Raw genomic sequence first — 17,756 nt, forward strand, 5'->3', positions numbered from 1 at the left:
TGTTAAGTAAAAATGTTTTAAATCGCTTTTTTCTTTTCAGCATTAAAACTGAAAGAAAAAAAAACAATTGCTTCCCCTTCATGTGGTTTATTTACCTTGAAGAGCCTGGATGATACGACTTTGAACTTCTGTCTGGGTGTCATTGCTCAGAGATGAGATGGTAAGATTGAGAAGATTTACACTAAAATAGAAACATAAAATATTTGTTTTTATAAAAGTTCTCAAAAATATTTTTGAAGTTTAATTTGAACATGATGAAAAGCAAACTACTGTCTCATATTTCTAGTTTTCACTCACCCCCGCTGCTCAACACTGCAGTTTCTTCCTGCCAGTATATTAAAGTATGGGGTCACATGGTAAGGTGCCAAATTCACCAGCAGGGGGCGGAGTCGAACTTGGAGCCACAGTGACACGACTGCATCACTGACTGATGGACTGGAGAGGTTTGCACGATCAAACACAACCTGCAACATGGCTGACCTCACAGTAGAGGGAAGAATGTTTTCACGACCCTGCAGAACAAAATTCCAACACAAATCAAAAAGGAAAACAGCCAAAAACTTTCACTACTGTTTTTAAACTATGTAGGAATGCACAGTAACTTACAGTAACAGATTCACTTAACTTAAAACATTTTTTTATTGTTAGTTCCATCAATTTTTATTTGTATCAAACACAGATTTCTAGAATGTCCTTACCAAGATGGCCGGTGAGAAATTATCAAAGAAGGAGCCAAGTTGTTGATCAGGAACATAACTCATCACCATGGTAACCTGATCGATAGTTGTGATCTGGCCATTTGTGACAAAAACCTCTGAGAGCTGTCTGATAGACAGAAATGACAGGGCTTCCATCTGCATGTTAAAAGACAGAAGTTAAAACATAAACAAATAAACAAAATGATTACAAAGAATGCCAAAAATAACAAACCGCTGAGAATTGTGGGTAGAGCTCTTGAATGTCTTGAATAGACAACAAGACGGAAAATCCTCCCACGTTGTTCTGGAGCCACTCTGAGCTGCTGTTGATGTTTAAGATGCAGCCAGGATCTAAAGCACAGAAACAAAAAGAAAATCTATTTTACCAAAATATGAAAGCAGAAGGTGTTAACAGCTACAATCTTTACAATTTGTGAATGAACTTTACATGTCTACAATACAAGTATAGAATGGTGCTTAGGGTATAAATGATATTTATGTCAATACTGTGGCAGTGTTTGAGTAAATGTTGGTAAGACCACACCCCTTACCTGCAGTGTTGTTCCTTTTCAGGTAAATCTTGATGAAGTTTGTGTTCACAGAGATTTGCCTTGGAAGAGCCATCTGTGGCTGAACTTGACTTAAAATCTGCACTCTGAGTTCAGAGAGGAATTAAAAAAACAAGGGAAGTTGTAAAGTTGGGTATAAACTAACAACAGGAAAAGTCCAATTTGCCACAGAACTTACATATACTGGTAGGAGCTGCACTGCAAATCTTTTGTTGACAAACACGAGAGGAAATCATTGGAAACAGCAGACAAGAACGGACGAAGTCGAATATTGAACCACAGTTGAAGAGTCAAAGGATCATTTAGGGTGTCATTGCTGAATTGGTCAAGTTTGATTTCTTGAATGCTGTCCAGAATCATTGAAGCTGAAGGGTTCATGGGGTTGATTGTCTACAAAACATAAAAAGTAACGATTTCCAAAGCCATGTTATATTAGATATATTATTTTTCTCTAAATTATACATCACAATTTTTACACCTGTTTTTTACTCTTTTTTTTACCCGAATTCTTGCATTATAGTAAAATTTCAATAAATGTCTTCATACTGAGTTTGTTAGAAGATCCAGAGCTGCGTCCAGCACCCCAGAAGCTTTATTGAGGAGAAGCCTCCAGACTTGCGTGGACCCGCTTGAGCTGGACGATCGATTACATTTCATTATCTCTGCCAAGTCCTGTGCAGTTAATGCTGAAAGCTGTTAAAAATGACAAAGTTGAAATAATCAGCATGAACTTTTTTCCCTTGAATGTTTTTTATAATATTTATTTATTTCATCTCAGTATCTTACAGAAGCACATGCAAATTCCTCCACAGAAAAGTCACAAAAACGGCCTCCCATCTTCCCACTGTTGAGCTGAAGCTGAAGCTCTGTGCTGCGAAGAAAAATGCACACAAAACTTACATTTTTTGTTCTTTTTTATTTTTTATTTTTTGCTTTAGTCTATTAAAAACACTTAAAAATATTACCTGTTTACCCCAACACAGACATTCGACTCTGTAAAACAGAAATCAAACGTGGTTAAAATTAAGCAACAGTTGGTAGGAAACCATTTAGAACAGACTTTTAACATGAAATTAAAGACTTACCATTTGCTGTGACAACATTGCACTTTGGAGAAAAAAACCACACATGAATAACAATCCTTGATTATTGAAACAAACATTTGAAATGATTGAAAAAAATCAATTTACCTGCCCACTGAATATGGCACAACCTAAAGTAACAGGAAAAAGTGACAAAAAATAATGTTAGCAAATTACTAATCACTACAGAAATCTGCCAAACATCTAAGGATTAGTCAATTAAAAAGAACAAAAAACTGCCATTAAATTACCAAAATATCAATGTAATGTTATGACACACTTTATGTCAACTTCATACCAGGTATGATGTTCTTGGATAAGTTTGCTCTGACGCTTGGAATAAACGAAGCAACGTCAAGTGAAGCTGTGGCTTCAATAAAGTCAAGTTGGGTAAATCTAGAATCACAAAATAATTCCACACAGTTAAGATTTTATATTTTATTTTCAACACAGGAAGATCACCAAAAAAAAGAGAAAATATAATTTGGTCTGGACTTACAGTGTTTTGTATGATGTGCAGGAAAGAGTTCCCTTTAAAAAGAAAGAACAGAAGGATCAATGGTACCAATCCAAATACAGGAATAGAATACGTCCAAATCAGTGAGGTGGTTTACCATTTCCAAGAACACGACAAGGAATGACAGGAACTCTGTAAACTTCCTCTCTCTTGGAGACTCAGTGAAATAATCAAAGAGCTTGTTGATAATGACGTCTGTGTTTGGCAGAGTGGGATATTTCAGCACCAGCAGCTCTGCACTCTGCTTTGGACTCAGGACACTCAGAGCCTCTATCTGAAATGGATGATTTATAAGTACAATAAGTGTTAAGGCAGTTATGCATTTAATAAATGTGTTGCTGTAAGAAACATACAGGATTGAACTGTGGGTAGAGATTGAACAGCTCGCTGACTGAGGCAAACTCAGAGAAGGAACCCAGGTTGATCCTCAACCACTGTGCACTGCTGATGGAAGCAGACACACAACCTAGAACACAGAAAAATGCAGACACATATTATTTTCATATAGTTTAAAATTCTAATATCAAATTCTTGAAAAGACAGTAAATACTTGAAAAATACAGTGTATAACCTTTTAAAAGCTAAATGTTTCTATATTAGCATGTCTTCAGTCTGTGGAACAGCATTTTTATGTAATTAGCCAAGTAAGTATGGACATTTTAACCAGTGGAGGTCTTTCATCACTTCTTAGATAACATAAGATTCTTTTTGTGGTTCTTGTTGGTTCAGGACCTTCTTGTTGTGAAGCATGAGTGCAAACAATTGTTAGAAATACTGAAATCTTATAAAATCTAAATGTGTACAGTAGATTTTCTTTAAAAAACTGAGATAAATCATTTATCATTTTTAGCTTTAAATAATTGTATTCCTTTTTTTTTAACCAGCAGCGCACCTTAGAAGATTATAAAAGATCAATAAAACCACACATTTATTTAAAAAAGATTAAAAACAGCACTTGTTAAGTTTCACTCCACAATTGACAAAGTTTATTCAAAAAAAAAAGTTTTTCTTTTCATTTTCTTTAATAAATTGTTTTGTTTTTCATGTGCATTACAGTATTAGCAACACGCATTTTTTCAAATAAAGATTCTTACCTGCTGTATCATTCCTGCTCAGGTAAACCTGGATTAGGTCTGTGTACACAGACATCTGAGTGGATGGACTCATCTGTGTTTGGGCCAGACTCAAACTCTGCAAGCTAAGTTCAGATATGAGAAAAAAACACAATATTAATAAAAAATATCACTGCTGTGTTTAATTAATAATCTTCAGTTGTTGTAGAGTAATTGTAGTTGATCAATGCTGCAGTGATTACATAAACTGGAAGGAGCTGCACTGCAGTTCTTTTGTTGCCAGACATGAGAGGAAATCAGTGGAAACTGCTGGTAAGAATGGATGAAAACGTCTGTTGAACCACAGCTGCAACATGAAGGGATTGTTCAGGGCGTCGGTGCTGAACAGGTCCAGTCGGATTTCTCTAATGCTGTCCAGAATCACAGACACTGAGGGACTGCTGGGGTCAAAGGTCTAAAACACAATAAAATATGTTATTTTATGTTTGATTCTAGTAATAAAAATGCAACAAAATTTACAGGTAAAGTAGCATTATTGCTCTACAATAAAACCAAGAGGATCCCATTTTGGTTTAAAATAAAATAGTAATAATCGTCTTATTTAAATATGGATAAATATTAGAAAGCGGACATTTATGTATGTGTGTGAGTATCATAAACATGCTCTATAAGGCTGTGTAAGACAAAGGTAATCTTTGTAAACTCTAAATTATAATTTTAATAAAACAATTATTCCTACTGTGTTTGCTAGACGATCTAGAGCTTCATCCAGCACTCTGGTTGATTTGACCAGGAGAAGTTTCCAGACAGGTTTGGACTCATTTAAGCTGGAGGATCGACCACACTTCATCACTGCTGCCAGGTCCTCTGCTCTTAACGCTGAGAGCTGTTAAGAAAGACAAGATGGACAACAACAAATCAACGCCGCTGAAATCAGCTGAAGAAGGATATGGAACTCAATCTAATGTCTGCAGACATAACATCGAAGAGAACTATAAACTCTGTTTCCAGAAGAACGGCTGTTAATCAGCAGAAAAGGAATACCACCCTTGGTCATTCGACAGATTTGGACCCTTTTTTAATTTTTACTTCACAGCATTACCTTATTATAAAAAAAATAATAATAATAATAATAAATAATAAAATAAATGATTAATCAATTATTGAAAATGGTTAAATTGGTTGATTTCTAATGACATTACTTCACTTGCTCCAAAAATTGAAAAATTGACTCATGGTTTTTCCTAATGTAACATAATTTTGTACATATTTTTAATTTTAATAATAAGCTCAACCTTTGATATTTGATCAAATTTAGCTAAGAAAATTTTTGAAACAGTGTTATATTTATTTTAGTGATATAGTATTATTTTAATTAATCATATACATGACTTTTATGAGTAACATAATCTGCATATATTTTGGATAATGATAAATGATTATTAAGTAATTCATCTTTGTAATGGGCTTTATTGATACTGATAGGATGATATTGATAGGTTTCTTAGTTCTCTCTGATAAAAGCTAAGAACTGGATAATGATAAATCATGTAATAAAATGGTTATGGTATAACGGGGTGGGATTATACAAGTTCGCTTCCTTCCATTCCCTTTCAAGCAATATTTATTAATATGTCTAAATATCCTATGTTTGATTCGTCATTATATGAAGGTATAACTGATGATTGTATTGCTGTTGTGTATTATTCTTATTTGATTGCTTGAAATAAACCATTTCAAATCAAATCAAAAAATAAACTGACCATCAGTGTGAACCTGTAAACAAAACTTTCCAAAACTGTCTTACAGCTGATAATAGTTCAAGATGTGTGTGTGTGTGTGTGTGTGAGTGCGTGTAGGTGTGTGTGTGTGTCTTACAGAGGCACAAGCAAATTCCTCCAAAGGAAAGTCACAGAACCGTCCATTCATCTTTCCAATGTCTAGTTGGAGCTGAAGCTCTGTGCTAAAGTTGTAAAAGTACAAGAAATATTTAACATTTAAATTCACCTTAGAAAAACCTGAAAAACATTAAAATATATACAATTTATATGTATTCTGTCTACCTGTTCACTCCAGTACAGATGTCTGCCTCTGTAAATATTTTTTACATGGAACAGATTTAAATAATTAACCAACAACACTAATTTGTAATGTAAACCGAGAACCAAAACTGTGACAGTACTCACCATTTGTAGTGATAACATTGCAATTCTAGGAGAGGAATACAAACATCTTTAATCAAGAACAATAGTCAATTAACAACTTGGCAATAAACCTAAATAATACACAGGTACCTGTCCGCTGTATATGATACAACCTAAAGAGAAAAATGAAGAGAGGTCATTGAGAGCAGTGTGACTCCGAAAAGAGTTTTTTTTATAATATTTTATGCCTGCTTCAAAAAAAGCAAAACAAAAACAAAACACATTGTATGTATAAATGTATAAACTACCTTCACTAAATAGGAAAATTTAACTACAGTCACATAATCATGTTAGATTATAACAAAATACACTGCATTGTTTGAAGGTCAAGGACAAGAATAAAGTGAGGATTTGATTAATACCAAAAAAAAACAATCTTTTCTCAAAGAACATAGAAAAAAACATTATTAAAATTATTTTGGACTTCAAAACCCATCTACAATCTGCTCACATCAAAATACCACATTAGCTACATTTGCTTTCTCTATCATGTGTGATCCCTCAAATATATTATTAACATTGCAACATTTATAAAACAACATACTTCTATAGACTTTAAGAGTATTTTACTTGCTGCACTTAGATTGTTTGTGATTTCTGTACTAAATAATGTAGAATAGCACTGCTCTAAACTCATTTACAAATGCTGTAATTACAGTCTTACCAGCTGGAATGTAGTTGGTTAAAGCCAGTTTAGTGTCCATTATGGATGAGGCAAAGTCCAAAAAAGATGTGGTTGAGGTGTTGTCAAGTCTGGTGAACCTAGAGAACAAAAACAACTAAAATCAATTACAATATCTATAAAATCTCTTAAAATAAGAGAATATTCCAAACTTACAATGTCTTGTATGATGGACAGGACACATTTCCCTGTCAATGCAAAGGAAAAACAAGTTTAAAAAAAATTCTATGAGAACTTTTGTTTATTTAAAGTGAAAATTTTTATCAATTTACCATTTCCAAGAACACGACAAGGAATGAAAGGAACTCTGTAAACTTCCTCTCTCTTGGAGACTCAGTGAAATAATCAAAGAGCTTGTTGATAATGACGTCTGTGTTTGGCAGAGTGGGATATTTCAGCACCAGCAGCTCTGCACTCTGCTTTGGACTCAGGACACTCAGAGCCTCTATCTGAAATGGATATTTTTCGTTATAAACAACACGTTTGCTGTTAAAAAAAGAAATCAGTTGTTAAAATCTTACAGGATTGAACTGTGGGCTCAGATCAAACATCTTGCTGACAGACAGAAGCTCCGAGAAAGAACCAAGGTTGTCCCTCAGCCACTGTGCACTGCTATTGGAGGCAGACACACAGCCTGGACCTGAAACAAGTAGAAACAGCTCAAAATATAATGTAATGAAATATTAAAATGTTTCTGAGTAGTAGTTTTAGATTTTTTTTGTATGGCCGGCAGTACCTGTGTGAGGTTCTGACAGGAAACGGAGGATGAAATCCCTCAAGACTGTTTGCTGCTGTTGGAATGTCATGTCTCTGAACTGACGACTAAACACCTGCACTCTGTTGATACAAAATGTGTTCATTTGACTTCAAAAACATGCAGTTTTTATAACTATTGTAATGTTATTAGATTTCATATTTCAAAGTATAGGTGGCTTATCATTGTGTGGACAAATGCTTACATCTGATGGTACGACTGACAGCTGAGGTTCCGGCTGCTCAGACACAGCAGGAACATTTCTGAGGCAGACGGCAGGAAGCCACTTAAACGCTCTGAGAACCACAACTTGATCACATTGCTGTCCATCAGCTGTTCATTAGTTAGCAGGAAGAGCCTCATCTCTCCAATGACATCCAAAATCTCAGGTGCTGATGGACTGACCATAGACTGTTGGAAATCAAATTCAACATTAGAAGCATTGTGACTGCATTTAGGAGTGAATATTTTGGGGCTTCACAATATCATATCAGAGTTTGCTAAAGAACAAACCATGCCAGCCAACAGGTCCAGTGCTGGATCCAAGACATTGGAGAGTTTAGTGAGCAGCAATTTCCACAACACTCTGGAGCGGCTGCTGTTTCTGGGCAGATCACATCTCAGGAGGGAAGCCAGCTGATTAGCTGCAAAATTCTCCAACTTTGGAGAGATAAAACTTGGTTTTCTTACATTATCAGTGACAAAATATCAACATTCACATTTAGTTTTATTAGAAAATCACCTGTGCACATGCATATTTCTCCAGAGTAAAATTGCAAGGAACGTGGGTGGACATGCTGATGTAGAATTCCAGGTCAGAGCTGTCGAAATGATGGAGAAGAACGTTTTTGTCAGTTTAAAGTCAGTCACGTCCATACAGTTCTGAATTTTTTAGATATAAACAAAAGATGAGGGGTACCTGTCAATGTCTTTACAAATGCTTGGGCCTTCAGAAAAGAGATTACAACAATTTTACTTATGTATTTGGTTGTTTTATTAACCAAAAAATACTTTTTGAAATAACTTTTCTGGGAAAAAAGAGGAAAACTGATAAAAAGCTATCCACAGCTGACTGTTTTCTATGTGTAGCACTTGTACAAAATACTTGTAGGAATACTAGGATATTAAATGAAATATCTTTTTATGAAAGTGCCTTCAGGAAAAATTGAGAAACTGCATAAAAAAAAACAACAAAATATTTAAAATCTTACCATTAACATGGGTTTGAGGGCACTGTCAATAAAAGTATATATAAATTTGCATTAGTTTAAATTTTGTCAAGAACCATTTTTCTTTTAAAAAGAAAGACAAAATCTCACCATGAAGTTTGTTGTCACACAATCTGTGGAAAACAAAACAAAGAAAATCATTTCAAACAAAACAAAAACAATATTGTCTATTTGAGTATAAAAAGTAGTTATTAATAGTTTGTGCAATAGACTCACTCTCTGGTGTGATGTTAATGAGTTCACTAATCCAAGTCCACACAAGTGGTTCCAGGTCTGAACGCAGAGATGGAATGGCTGCATAGAGTCGATCCACACTAAAGATGCACACATAAAGAAAGAATAAAAAGGAAGACAATAATATGAGTCGCTTAAAAGAAAAAAAAATAGAACTGCCAACAATACTTTAAAGTTTTAAAAATGTTGTCAAAAGTCAAACTAGACTAAACCAAAGAGAAAATGAAACCAAGAGGTTACTTTTGTCGATAGATAAAAAAAAAATCCTTTTATCACCAAGATTTTTAAGACTAAAATTGAATTTATTTGATCCTTGTCACAGCTATTTTCAATAATCAAAAAAGGTGAAATTATTGAAAAGTTTGTGTGATTTTCTTTCTTTTATCAGTTTTTTTTCTCTCTAGTCCAGCAAAGCAAGATGCAAATGTCATTTATAGCGAGTCTGTCAAATATAATAGATGTAATTTAGTTTAATTTACAATCTGTTAAGGACTTGAAATATATCAATAATTGAAAAATGAATGGTCTACATACCAGTATATTGTAATTATGTCATTTGAGGTTTATAATTGTCAACAATTTCTTTAAAAACATTAAAAGCTGGTAGGATCTTTCGTTTATTTTCTTATGTGTCTTGTATTGGGTGTTTTTATTTATTACTGTTTCTCTTGACGTTGAAACTTTGCAAAACCTAATATGGGAGTTATTTTTGAGAGCAAACAAATAAAAAACTATTGTGTTCAATAAGTGATAATTTGCTAAAATAATTTGTTTTTTTTCAGTGTGACTGTTTTTGAAAAGATCCAAATGTTTTTTCTTCATGTCTCTCAATGAAAACATCATGTAATACCACACATTACTAGCAGAGGTCAAAAAAAGAAAGGGGACCATGATGTTAAGCTTAAAAGCCTTTGGTTGGTGTTTTTTTATACTTGTTTACTTTTTGTTAGAACATTTTTAAGCAAACGTGCTATTTACAGAGTATCATCCATAATCAATGTGTTAATGACACTAAAATAAAATAAGAAAATGACTTTCCTCCACCTAACTACTAACACTTTTAGTAGATAGAATATGAAGGTACTCACAGAAGTTTGTAGACACTGCAGGGAGGATTGACCTAAGAAATACATTTACATTATTTTACAAGAATTTATCCAGTTTTTGGTCAAGCTTTGGTATAGTTATCCTGACCAAATCTGTTACCTTCTGAGCAAGTTGGATTACAAAATGCAGAACTTTCAGAAGTTTCCTGTCTTCATGTGACTCAATCAGATAGTTAAGCACATAGTTTATGACAACATCTTTCTCTGGTGGAGTACGCAGAGGCAGCAGCAGCATCTCTGCTGTCTGGTTTGGGGTCAGAAGATGAAGAGCGTCCAACTAAACAAGACAAAGAAAATGAAATATTTCTGTTTAACTAAGCATTGTGAAGACTTTTGTTGAATTTATTAAACATTTATGTCCATGTTTTCAAGACTTACTCCAGAGAAAAAAGGGTTGAGCTCATAGAAATCAGTGATGGAAGCAAACTTTGAGAAGAAACCAACATTTTTCTCCAGCCAGTCTGCACTGTTATTGGCTGAAGAAGCACACTCTGAGTCGAAACATAAAAAAATGACAATCATTTTGTTGAAGAGATCCACATGGTAATGTTAAACTTTTCCCATCAGGAAAATGTGATGAACGACTGTGATTGAAGCTGTTTTTTGCTTACCAGAGAAGTTGTGTTGCTGCAGGAAAGAATAGATGAAGTATTTATAGATGTTCTGACTGTAAATCGGGTCGGCATCCATGAAACTCATGGATTCACCCAGAGCTGACACTCTGAAAGCAGCAGGTCAGAGACAGAAGTCAGGAGGATTACAGCGACACACATGAACACAAAACAATCAACACACAGCTGGAACTCACAGGCTTTGGTAAACAGGGCAGGAGAAGTTCTTGGTGCTCAGACAGGACAGGAGATCTGGGTGTACATCAGGCAGGAGGGGCAGCAGCTTAATCTGGAACCAGAGCTGAATGAAGTTGGGGTCATTCAGGTGCTCCTGGGTCAGAGTTGGAGCTTCACCCTCACCAAAGATCTCCTTTATTTCAGATGATACTTCCTTGAAGTTCTGCAAAACAGAGGAGTTGGTATATGATAAAATGACATGATCAGTCGTTTCATGAGATTTGTTAGGTTAGTGTGGTTCCACACTTACAGTGTTGGACAGTTCCTTGATCAGGGAGTTCAGACGTTTTGTCAGCTCCAGAATCAGTCTCATTATTGTTTCTTCATTCAATGTCAGGTTTGTGCGAGCAGCACAGTGCAAAACATGAGCCACATTTTCCACTGCATCGGTCAGCTGAAACATGAAAATATTCATCAACAACCAATCAAAATGTATTTGCAAAGCACTTGGACTAAGAAAAGCTCTTCACAGCAATGAAGTCAATAAATGTTTGCATAACTGGTTATTTCACTGTTAGCTCTGTCTGTACTTTTGATGCAATTTCTGCTTTTTATTGATTCTCATTCTTCACTTTCAGTCAACCGTGATTGCAAATTGGTTCTTTATAAAAAAATGTTATTGCGTATGGAAGAAATTTTAAAATGTGGGGCCTTCATCCAGTTTTCAAGAATCATCAGTTTTAAAGATGGCTGCAGCTTAAATTGATTCACAACTTAAGCAACAGCTGTTGAAACAGCTTCTGTCAAAGCTCTAGTTTCTCCTTCAGGTAATCAGAGCAATATTTTATTGTAATTTCTATGATTTAAATTGGTAAAACAAACCGAGTACAATGCAATTTTGATTTGAATGTGACTAGAAGTATTTACTTTCAAAGGACATTTTTTCAAACCAACATGTTTTTGTTTAGTTTAAAGCAATGTAATATACAGCACTGTCAGAAACTCTTCAAATAAACAAAAGAGTCTCACCCCACAGGGAGTCTTATCAAGGGTGATGCTGCACACATCCTGGATTTCAGAGTAATCTGTGTTCTCTGAGTATGCATCATCCACAGCATGGTCCAAATAACTATAAAAGCAAACATGTTAGCTCAAATATTGTAGAGCAAAAAACACGAGACAGTTTTTGTTAAATAACAAATAAAACTCCCTCCCAATGGGTTGAAACACAAAATAGTTGTATTTTCTATAAATGTGTTTACGCAGCATTCTGTATTGAAATGTCATATTTGTTTCCTAATTAATTTTAATTTGGTAATTTAATTTGTTCTGATCACAACAAAGGTTTAAAAATACAAATTTATTTGGAGAAAATTACATTAAATAAAAAGACATGTTAAAATGAATAGAGTGTTAGTAAGTTTGTCTTACAAAAGTTGGTGAAAAGCAAGTTTGATGTTTGGGTGCTCCAGGATGTCATTGTTTGGGAAGAACCTCTGCAGTAATGGCATTGCAACCTGCTGGTACCAATCCTCCACATTTGTCACATCAAACTGCGGCTCCTCTGTAACTTTGTCTTTTGGCTGATACCTGTCAGCCAGTTCAGCCAGAGTCCAGTTGAGCAGGAACTGAGTTACAGTTACACCTCTTACTTCTGACAGATTTCTCTGCAAGTACATCGGGTTCAAAAACAATTTACTCAACGTTGCTTACAACAAATACTTTGCACACAAGTTGGGGAACATGGAATATGTTTACCTTGCTTGTGAAGGAAACAAAATCATGAACAAAGCTCCCAATGGGTTTGAAAGCTGTCAGGAAACCACTGAAAACCTGTAAGAATCAAAAATAGTGTTGAAAACTATAAGACTTAAATTTAACCAACATACATATTTTTTGGTAGCCTTTTTAATATTCAAATCAATATATTTTTGATTTAAATCTTGCATTAACTAAAACAAGTAAGAATTAATTATATATGTTTCTTCGAGCAACTAAGATAAATACTAACAGTTCCCTAACCTTGCATTTATTCAGGCACTTTTTCTTTACACTGTTTTTCTAGAACATCTTTGAACATCCTTTTTGAGTCCAAATTTCTAATCAACTAAAAGTACCTTTCTAAGCTTTTCACGTGGAGACCGGTGGTGTGACTCATGTGTGGCATGATGGGAAGGGGACGTAACTGAGTCTGCAGGTGTTGTCCAGCTCTGGAAACCTCCAGGAGGAGCTGTTGGTGTGGGTTCAGAGCCCCCTGTTAAACTGTGGAAGATCAGGGATAGGGTGCCATTTTCAAAGCTTTCCATTTCAGGCCTCATGAGTAGCTCTGCTTTTTGTGCAGGAGACAGCAGGTGAAGCACTTCCACCTATGAATGAACACAGGGGCAGCAAACAGGTAAGGAGGTCAAACGACACATGTGAGGAGAACATAAGAAAAAGAGCTCCCCATCAAAGTTTAATTAAACTTGAGCAAAAGAAATTGTGTTTGGTTGTTAAAACTACAAAATAATTCTGTTCAGTTTCTTAGGCAATCTTGACATAAGTCAGGTCAACTCACTCCGCTGAAGACCATGTTGAGAGTAGAGAAGTCCTTTATTCTGGCCATTGCTCTGAAAGCACCAAAATTCTTCAGCAGCCACTCCTCACTGCTTTCTTCTGGGTCTGCACAACCTGTAAATAAATAAATAAATAAATGCATAAATAAATAAATATCAAAATATACATATATTTTTCTCTTACGAGCTTGGAGAGGAAACCACCCACGGAGGGTGAGAGGGGCGTTTTTGTTGTATATACACATATATTTTTATGGATGGAGACGGGTCGTATTTTTAGTCTTTGGTACAACCAGATTTGAATTTACTATCTGTTACACCCCATCAATAAGCCACTGATGAACAGAGTGTAAATGAGGATGTGAAAAAGGACTTTGACCTTTTTAAGTCTTAACCAAATATGAATAAAACCTTGTATAGACATAGTGCTAAATATTTTTTTGTGCAAAAAAAGAATAAACACTGAATTTAAAATATAAAAATAATATGATATAATTTGCCCTGCAACTGGTGACCTGTTCAGGGTGTAGCCTGCCTTCATCCAACAGTAGCTGGGATGGCTTCAGCAACCCTGTGACCCTAAAAGAGTTCTGAAAATTGATGATATAATAGAATAGAATAGAATAGAATAGAATAGAATAGAATAGAATAGAATAGAATAAAATAAATATAGATTTCTGCGGATGTTAAAAGATAAATCAGCAGTCAAGTGCAACAAATCATTAACATTGATTATCATATTAAATTGGCCGTCAAGATCAATTTATCTAATCTCATGTTCTAAGCTTAAGGTGTGTGCAACTGTGAAATGCTGCCTGGCTGCTCTGGAATGCTGACTTCCTGCATTGTTTTGGTAGGATGAATACTTTCAACATTTTTCACAGACAATCCTCTCTAAGTATTCTTCAAGACATTGGATTTCCTTGTGGAGATGACAAATTTATCACTTCTTGGTTATCCACCACAGGGTGGGGTGCATACTTTGTAAAGTACGCACAATCTTTAATCCTAAAGTTACATTCACACCGGCCGTGGCAACTCACGTTCAAGTCGCCAGATTCAATTAAAAAAAGTCTGTGTACATGCTGGTAAGCCTGCATTTTGGGCTTATGCGCTCAAAACTCTTGCACTCACGCGTCTCTACACACGTTTTTAAGTCCATTCTCTGGCTCTGCGTACAAACTGGGCGTTTCCTGAACGTACACTGAAAGTTCAACAAGATGAACTTTCGACTGTTAGAACGTCAAACAGCTGAACTTTGACTAATCTGGTAAGCAAATCTGTAAGTGATTTGTAGGTATATCGTCCTTTCCAAAACGGGGGCGTGCCCACCGTTGTAAACATGACCATAGAGGAAAAATGAATAGTTGCAGTCGGTGCCTGGCAGGAATTATTCGACACCAAGTCTTTCATATATTGGGAAAGGGCTGTGAGACAAAAAGTCTGGAATTAGATTAGCAAGATTTGTACTGCCTCAACATTTCACACCTAACCTCTTCCAACAATAGGTGTCAGACATGCACTAGTAAATCGTAGAAAAGGTAAAAGAAGAAGCCTCTCCCTGCCGCTTTCTGCTTGTCCGGTGCCGGTCTGGTGTGAACACCATGGGCTAAATGCATGTTCATGAAACCACGAAGTAAATGCCCGGTGTGAATCTGTCTTCAATAACAACAACTCTTACGAGTAGATATGACAGAAAGATGGGCAAAACTGTATGGCACATGTAGGTGGTCCACACAAAATAGCAAGGTTGTAGACCGCTAGGTAAGCAGTGTAGCAAAAATGTTCATGCACATTTTTTTTCTACAGATCTGCTGCAGGCAAAGGTTGTTTCAAACATTTATACGACATGAAAGGGTAAGAATGGGTGAACTGGGTGAGATACAGGGGTAGTATGGATCTTTCATCTTTTCGCCCTCCCAAAATCCTGTGGACTAAGCAAGAAGCCCATGAGCGCTGTTTTTTTGATAAATGTGCTCTCTTTGTGGGCTCCTATACTGTTAGATATTAGGAAATTAGACAATCAGTGTAGTTTGTGTGGGCATCCTATGGCCATAGTACGGACACTTACGTAGCATGTTCACACCCTGCGCATTCACCATTTCGCTTATTATCAGAAAGGGGCCAGTGCTCCCAACTTATTAATGACTAGAGTGTACCGTAGGAGCACCGACAGATTTTATGAAGCGATGACCCATACGTCATAATGGGGCTTTTAGGGCCAAAGGAGAAAAACCATAAATTAGCACCAGCTCGTTTACATCCAGAGATGCATCTCTGTCCCGCATCGAGTAGAACAGTAGAAATAGCTAGATGCAACGTCTAATCTGGAGAGATCTGCCCCCACATTTATAGCACCTGGAATGTGTGCTGCTCTGAGGGTGAGCAGTGGTGAGCCGCTCCACAAAATTAGTTTGCGTGCCAGCATATGCAACAGCTAGGAGCACAGCCCCCCCTTGGCGGTTGTTATGTGCCAGTGTTGCCCGTGCAAGAACAAGCGTAAAAATTTCATGGTGAGAAAAACCGCCAGATGTTCCGGGTACTTTATGTGAAGATTCTGATAATAATATAATATAATATTATATTATATAATATTATATTATATAATATTATATAATATTATATGATATAGATGTTTACAGATGTTCTCTGTAAACCCTAGAGATGGTCGGAGGTGAAAATCCCAGTAGTTTCTGAAACACTCAGACCAGCCCGTCTGGCACCAACAGCCAACTGCCCAATATAGGCCTGCTGTTGTTTTTCGTTGTAATTTTTCCTAAAAAGCCCTTGAGGATTAGTTTATTTTTACCTTCACTTATTTACACATTTATACAGCAGTTTACCTAAAAATTTAAATGAGGATTTAGGTAACGAGCATTGCAGCTTGTTTTGAAAGAGTGGTGGAACAACATTCCTGCTGTTCAGACATGATTAGGCCTACAACATTACCAAAAGAGGGTGGGGGAAAGAAATGTGAGAAATGTTCTGATCAAGGAACAGTGAGTGACAGCTTTACTGGTACCAAAGAATGTCTGAATCTTGGCTTTTAAGCATTAGACAACTAAATAAACATTGAATATCATTCATTAATAAAGTGAAAATGTTTTATTTAGATATCTTAAGCAAAATGTTAATTTTGCAAATATGCCAATGTGGTTCTTGTTGACACTTTGAATTTAAGGAATCTCTGTGTGGAAAGTGCAACAAATGTGAAAAAGATTAGTCTGCTTGCTTTTTGTAACTATAGCTGAACTCATAGATTCAGTACCTCATGCTCGGTAAAAACAGATTGATTTGTTTTTATATTAACTGAAACTGAACTTTGCATTATTTTTGTTCCTCAATGGGGAAGTCACATAATAAAGAAAAACAAAAGTAACAATCAAAACTCTACCTTGAACTCCTTCTCCTGACAGGAATGGATGCATAAAGAATGTGTAGATCCACTTTTGCTGAGCTGGAGTCAGTTCTGAGTGATGGTAACTAAGTTCCCTTAACCTGTAAAAGTACATGTCAGAAGATTAAAGAATAAAAGTAAAAGTGTAAAAAAAGAAACACAAACATCCTACTAAAAAAAAACTGAGAAATGAATATATACACAGTCTGGTAAGTGGAGCAGCTGAAATTCTTGGTGCTGAGGCAGGAAAGAAAATGTTTGGTTATGGATTTCAGCAGTGGTTTCATCTTGATCTCCAGCCACATTTGGACCAGGGCTTCATTCTGGAAAGGGTCTGGTCTCCCGTTCAACTGCAGTTGTCCCTCCAGAGACACAAGTGGCACACCGTTTAAGCTGGATCTCTGTGACAGTGATGACAAAGGGAAAAAATCAGGGAACATACATGTCTAAGTAGTGTATTAAAACATTATTTTAAACAAACAAGCAAAAATAAAAGATTATGTTTGAATCATAAACTAGCATTGTTAAATGTATAATTACAGTTAAACAATTCAATGAAAAAGTATCGATGGCCAAATTGGTCAAACACGAATTTTTGAAAGTCATACCATAAAGGAATACACATCCATGGTGGCTTCAAGGATTCCTTTCAGTCGCTGCAAATGGTCCCTCCCAGAGTCTGTTAAAGGCAGTCCAGCGCATTGAAGAAAGTAAAAAGCTCCATCTGGCTCCTTTGAAATTGTGACATAAGAAAAGGTTAGATTACTGTGAAATTATTATAATTCACATTTCTACAATTATTCTAAAGCTACTTTAATTATTAAAGTAGTTATTTAATTATTTAACTATATTTAATTATTATTGTTGC

General features: G+C 35.7%; 1 protein-coding gene and 1 long non-coding RNA gene across 2 annotated transcripts; both read right to left on the reverse strand.

The window, feature by feature from the left end:
• Positions 1-54: 54 nt before the first annotated feature.
• Positions 55-12,615, reverse strand: LOC105357668 (uncharacterized). Its single transcript, XM_078944109.1, has 42 exons — positions 12,368-12,615; positions 11,966-12,065; positions 11,247-11,390; positions 10,957-11,159; positions 10,760-10,869; positions 10,527-10,639; positions 10,249-10,425; positions 10,131-10,162; positions 9,025-9,122; positions 8,899-8,921; positions 8,791-8,812; positions 8,499-8,526; positions 8,322-8,400; positions 8,093-8,239; positions 7,785-7,990; positions 7,562-7,662; positions 7,347-7,465; positions 7,098-7,274; positions 6,982-7,013; positions 6,808-6,905; positions 6,234-6,256; positions 6,126-6,150; positions 6,003-6,030; positions 5,818-5,902; positions 4,679-4,825; positions 4,182-4,393; positions 3,961-4,064; positions 3,220-3,332; positions 2,964-3,140; positions 2,849-2,880; positions 2,648-2,745; positions 2,458-2,480; positions 2,353-2,374; positions 2,233-2,260; positions 2,054-2,138; positions 1,814-1,960; positions 1,446-1,657; positions 1,250-1,353; positions 931-1,049; positions 699-854; positions 298-512; positions 55-181 (listed from the first exon to the last, which is right to left on the reverse strand). The coding sequence occupies exons 1-42, from the start codon at positions 12,613-12,615 to the stop codon at positions 88-90; spliced, it is 4,506 nt and encodes a 1,501-aa protein (XP_078800235.1). The 3' UTR covers positions 55-87.
• A 438-nt stretch (positions 12,616-13,053) lies between these two features.
• Positions 13,054-16,989, reverse strand: LOC144994095 (uncharacterized). The gene is made up of 3 exons (XR_013657501.1): positions 16,886-16,989; positions 13,494-13,606; positions 13,054-13,302 (listed from the first exon to the last, which is right to left on the reverse strand). It is a non-coding gene; the product is annotated as an uncharacterized LOC144994095 (long non-coding RNA).
• Positions 16,990-17,756: the final 767 nt, after the last annotated feature.

This window comes from Oryzias latipes, chromosome 1 (genome assembly GCF_053564925.1).
Source record: "Oryzias latipes strain Hd-rR chromosome 1, Olatipes_Hd-rR_3.1".
NCBI lineage: Eukaryota > Metazoa > Chordata > Actinopteri > Beloniformes > Adrianichthyidae > Oryzias > Oryzias latipes.

What these genes read in the sequence shown, in the direction of transcription:
- LOC105357668 (XM_078944109.1), bottom strand. Translation starts at nt 12,615, where the DNA reads ATGTACTTGCAGAGAAATCTGTCAGAAGTAAGAGGTGTAACTGTAACT. An exon ending in TAATCCAACTTGCTCAGAAG is followed by an intron (nt 10,163 to 10,248) that starts GTAACAGATTTG and finishes TGTATTTCTTAG; the next exon opens with GTCAATCCTCCCTGCAGTGT. An exon ending in TGCAGCTCCTTCCAGTTTAT is followed by an intron (nt 4,065 to 4,181) that starts GTAATCACTGCA and finishes ATCTGAACTTAG; the next exon opens with CTTGCAGAGTTTGAGTCTGG.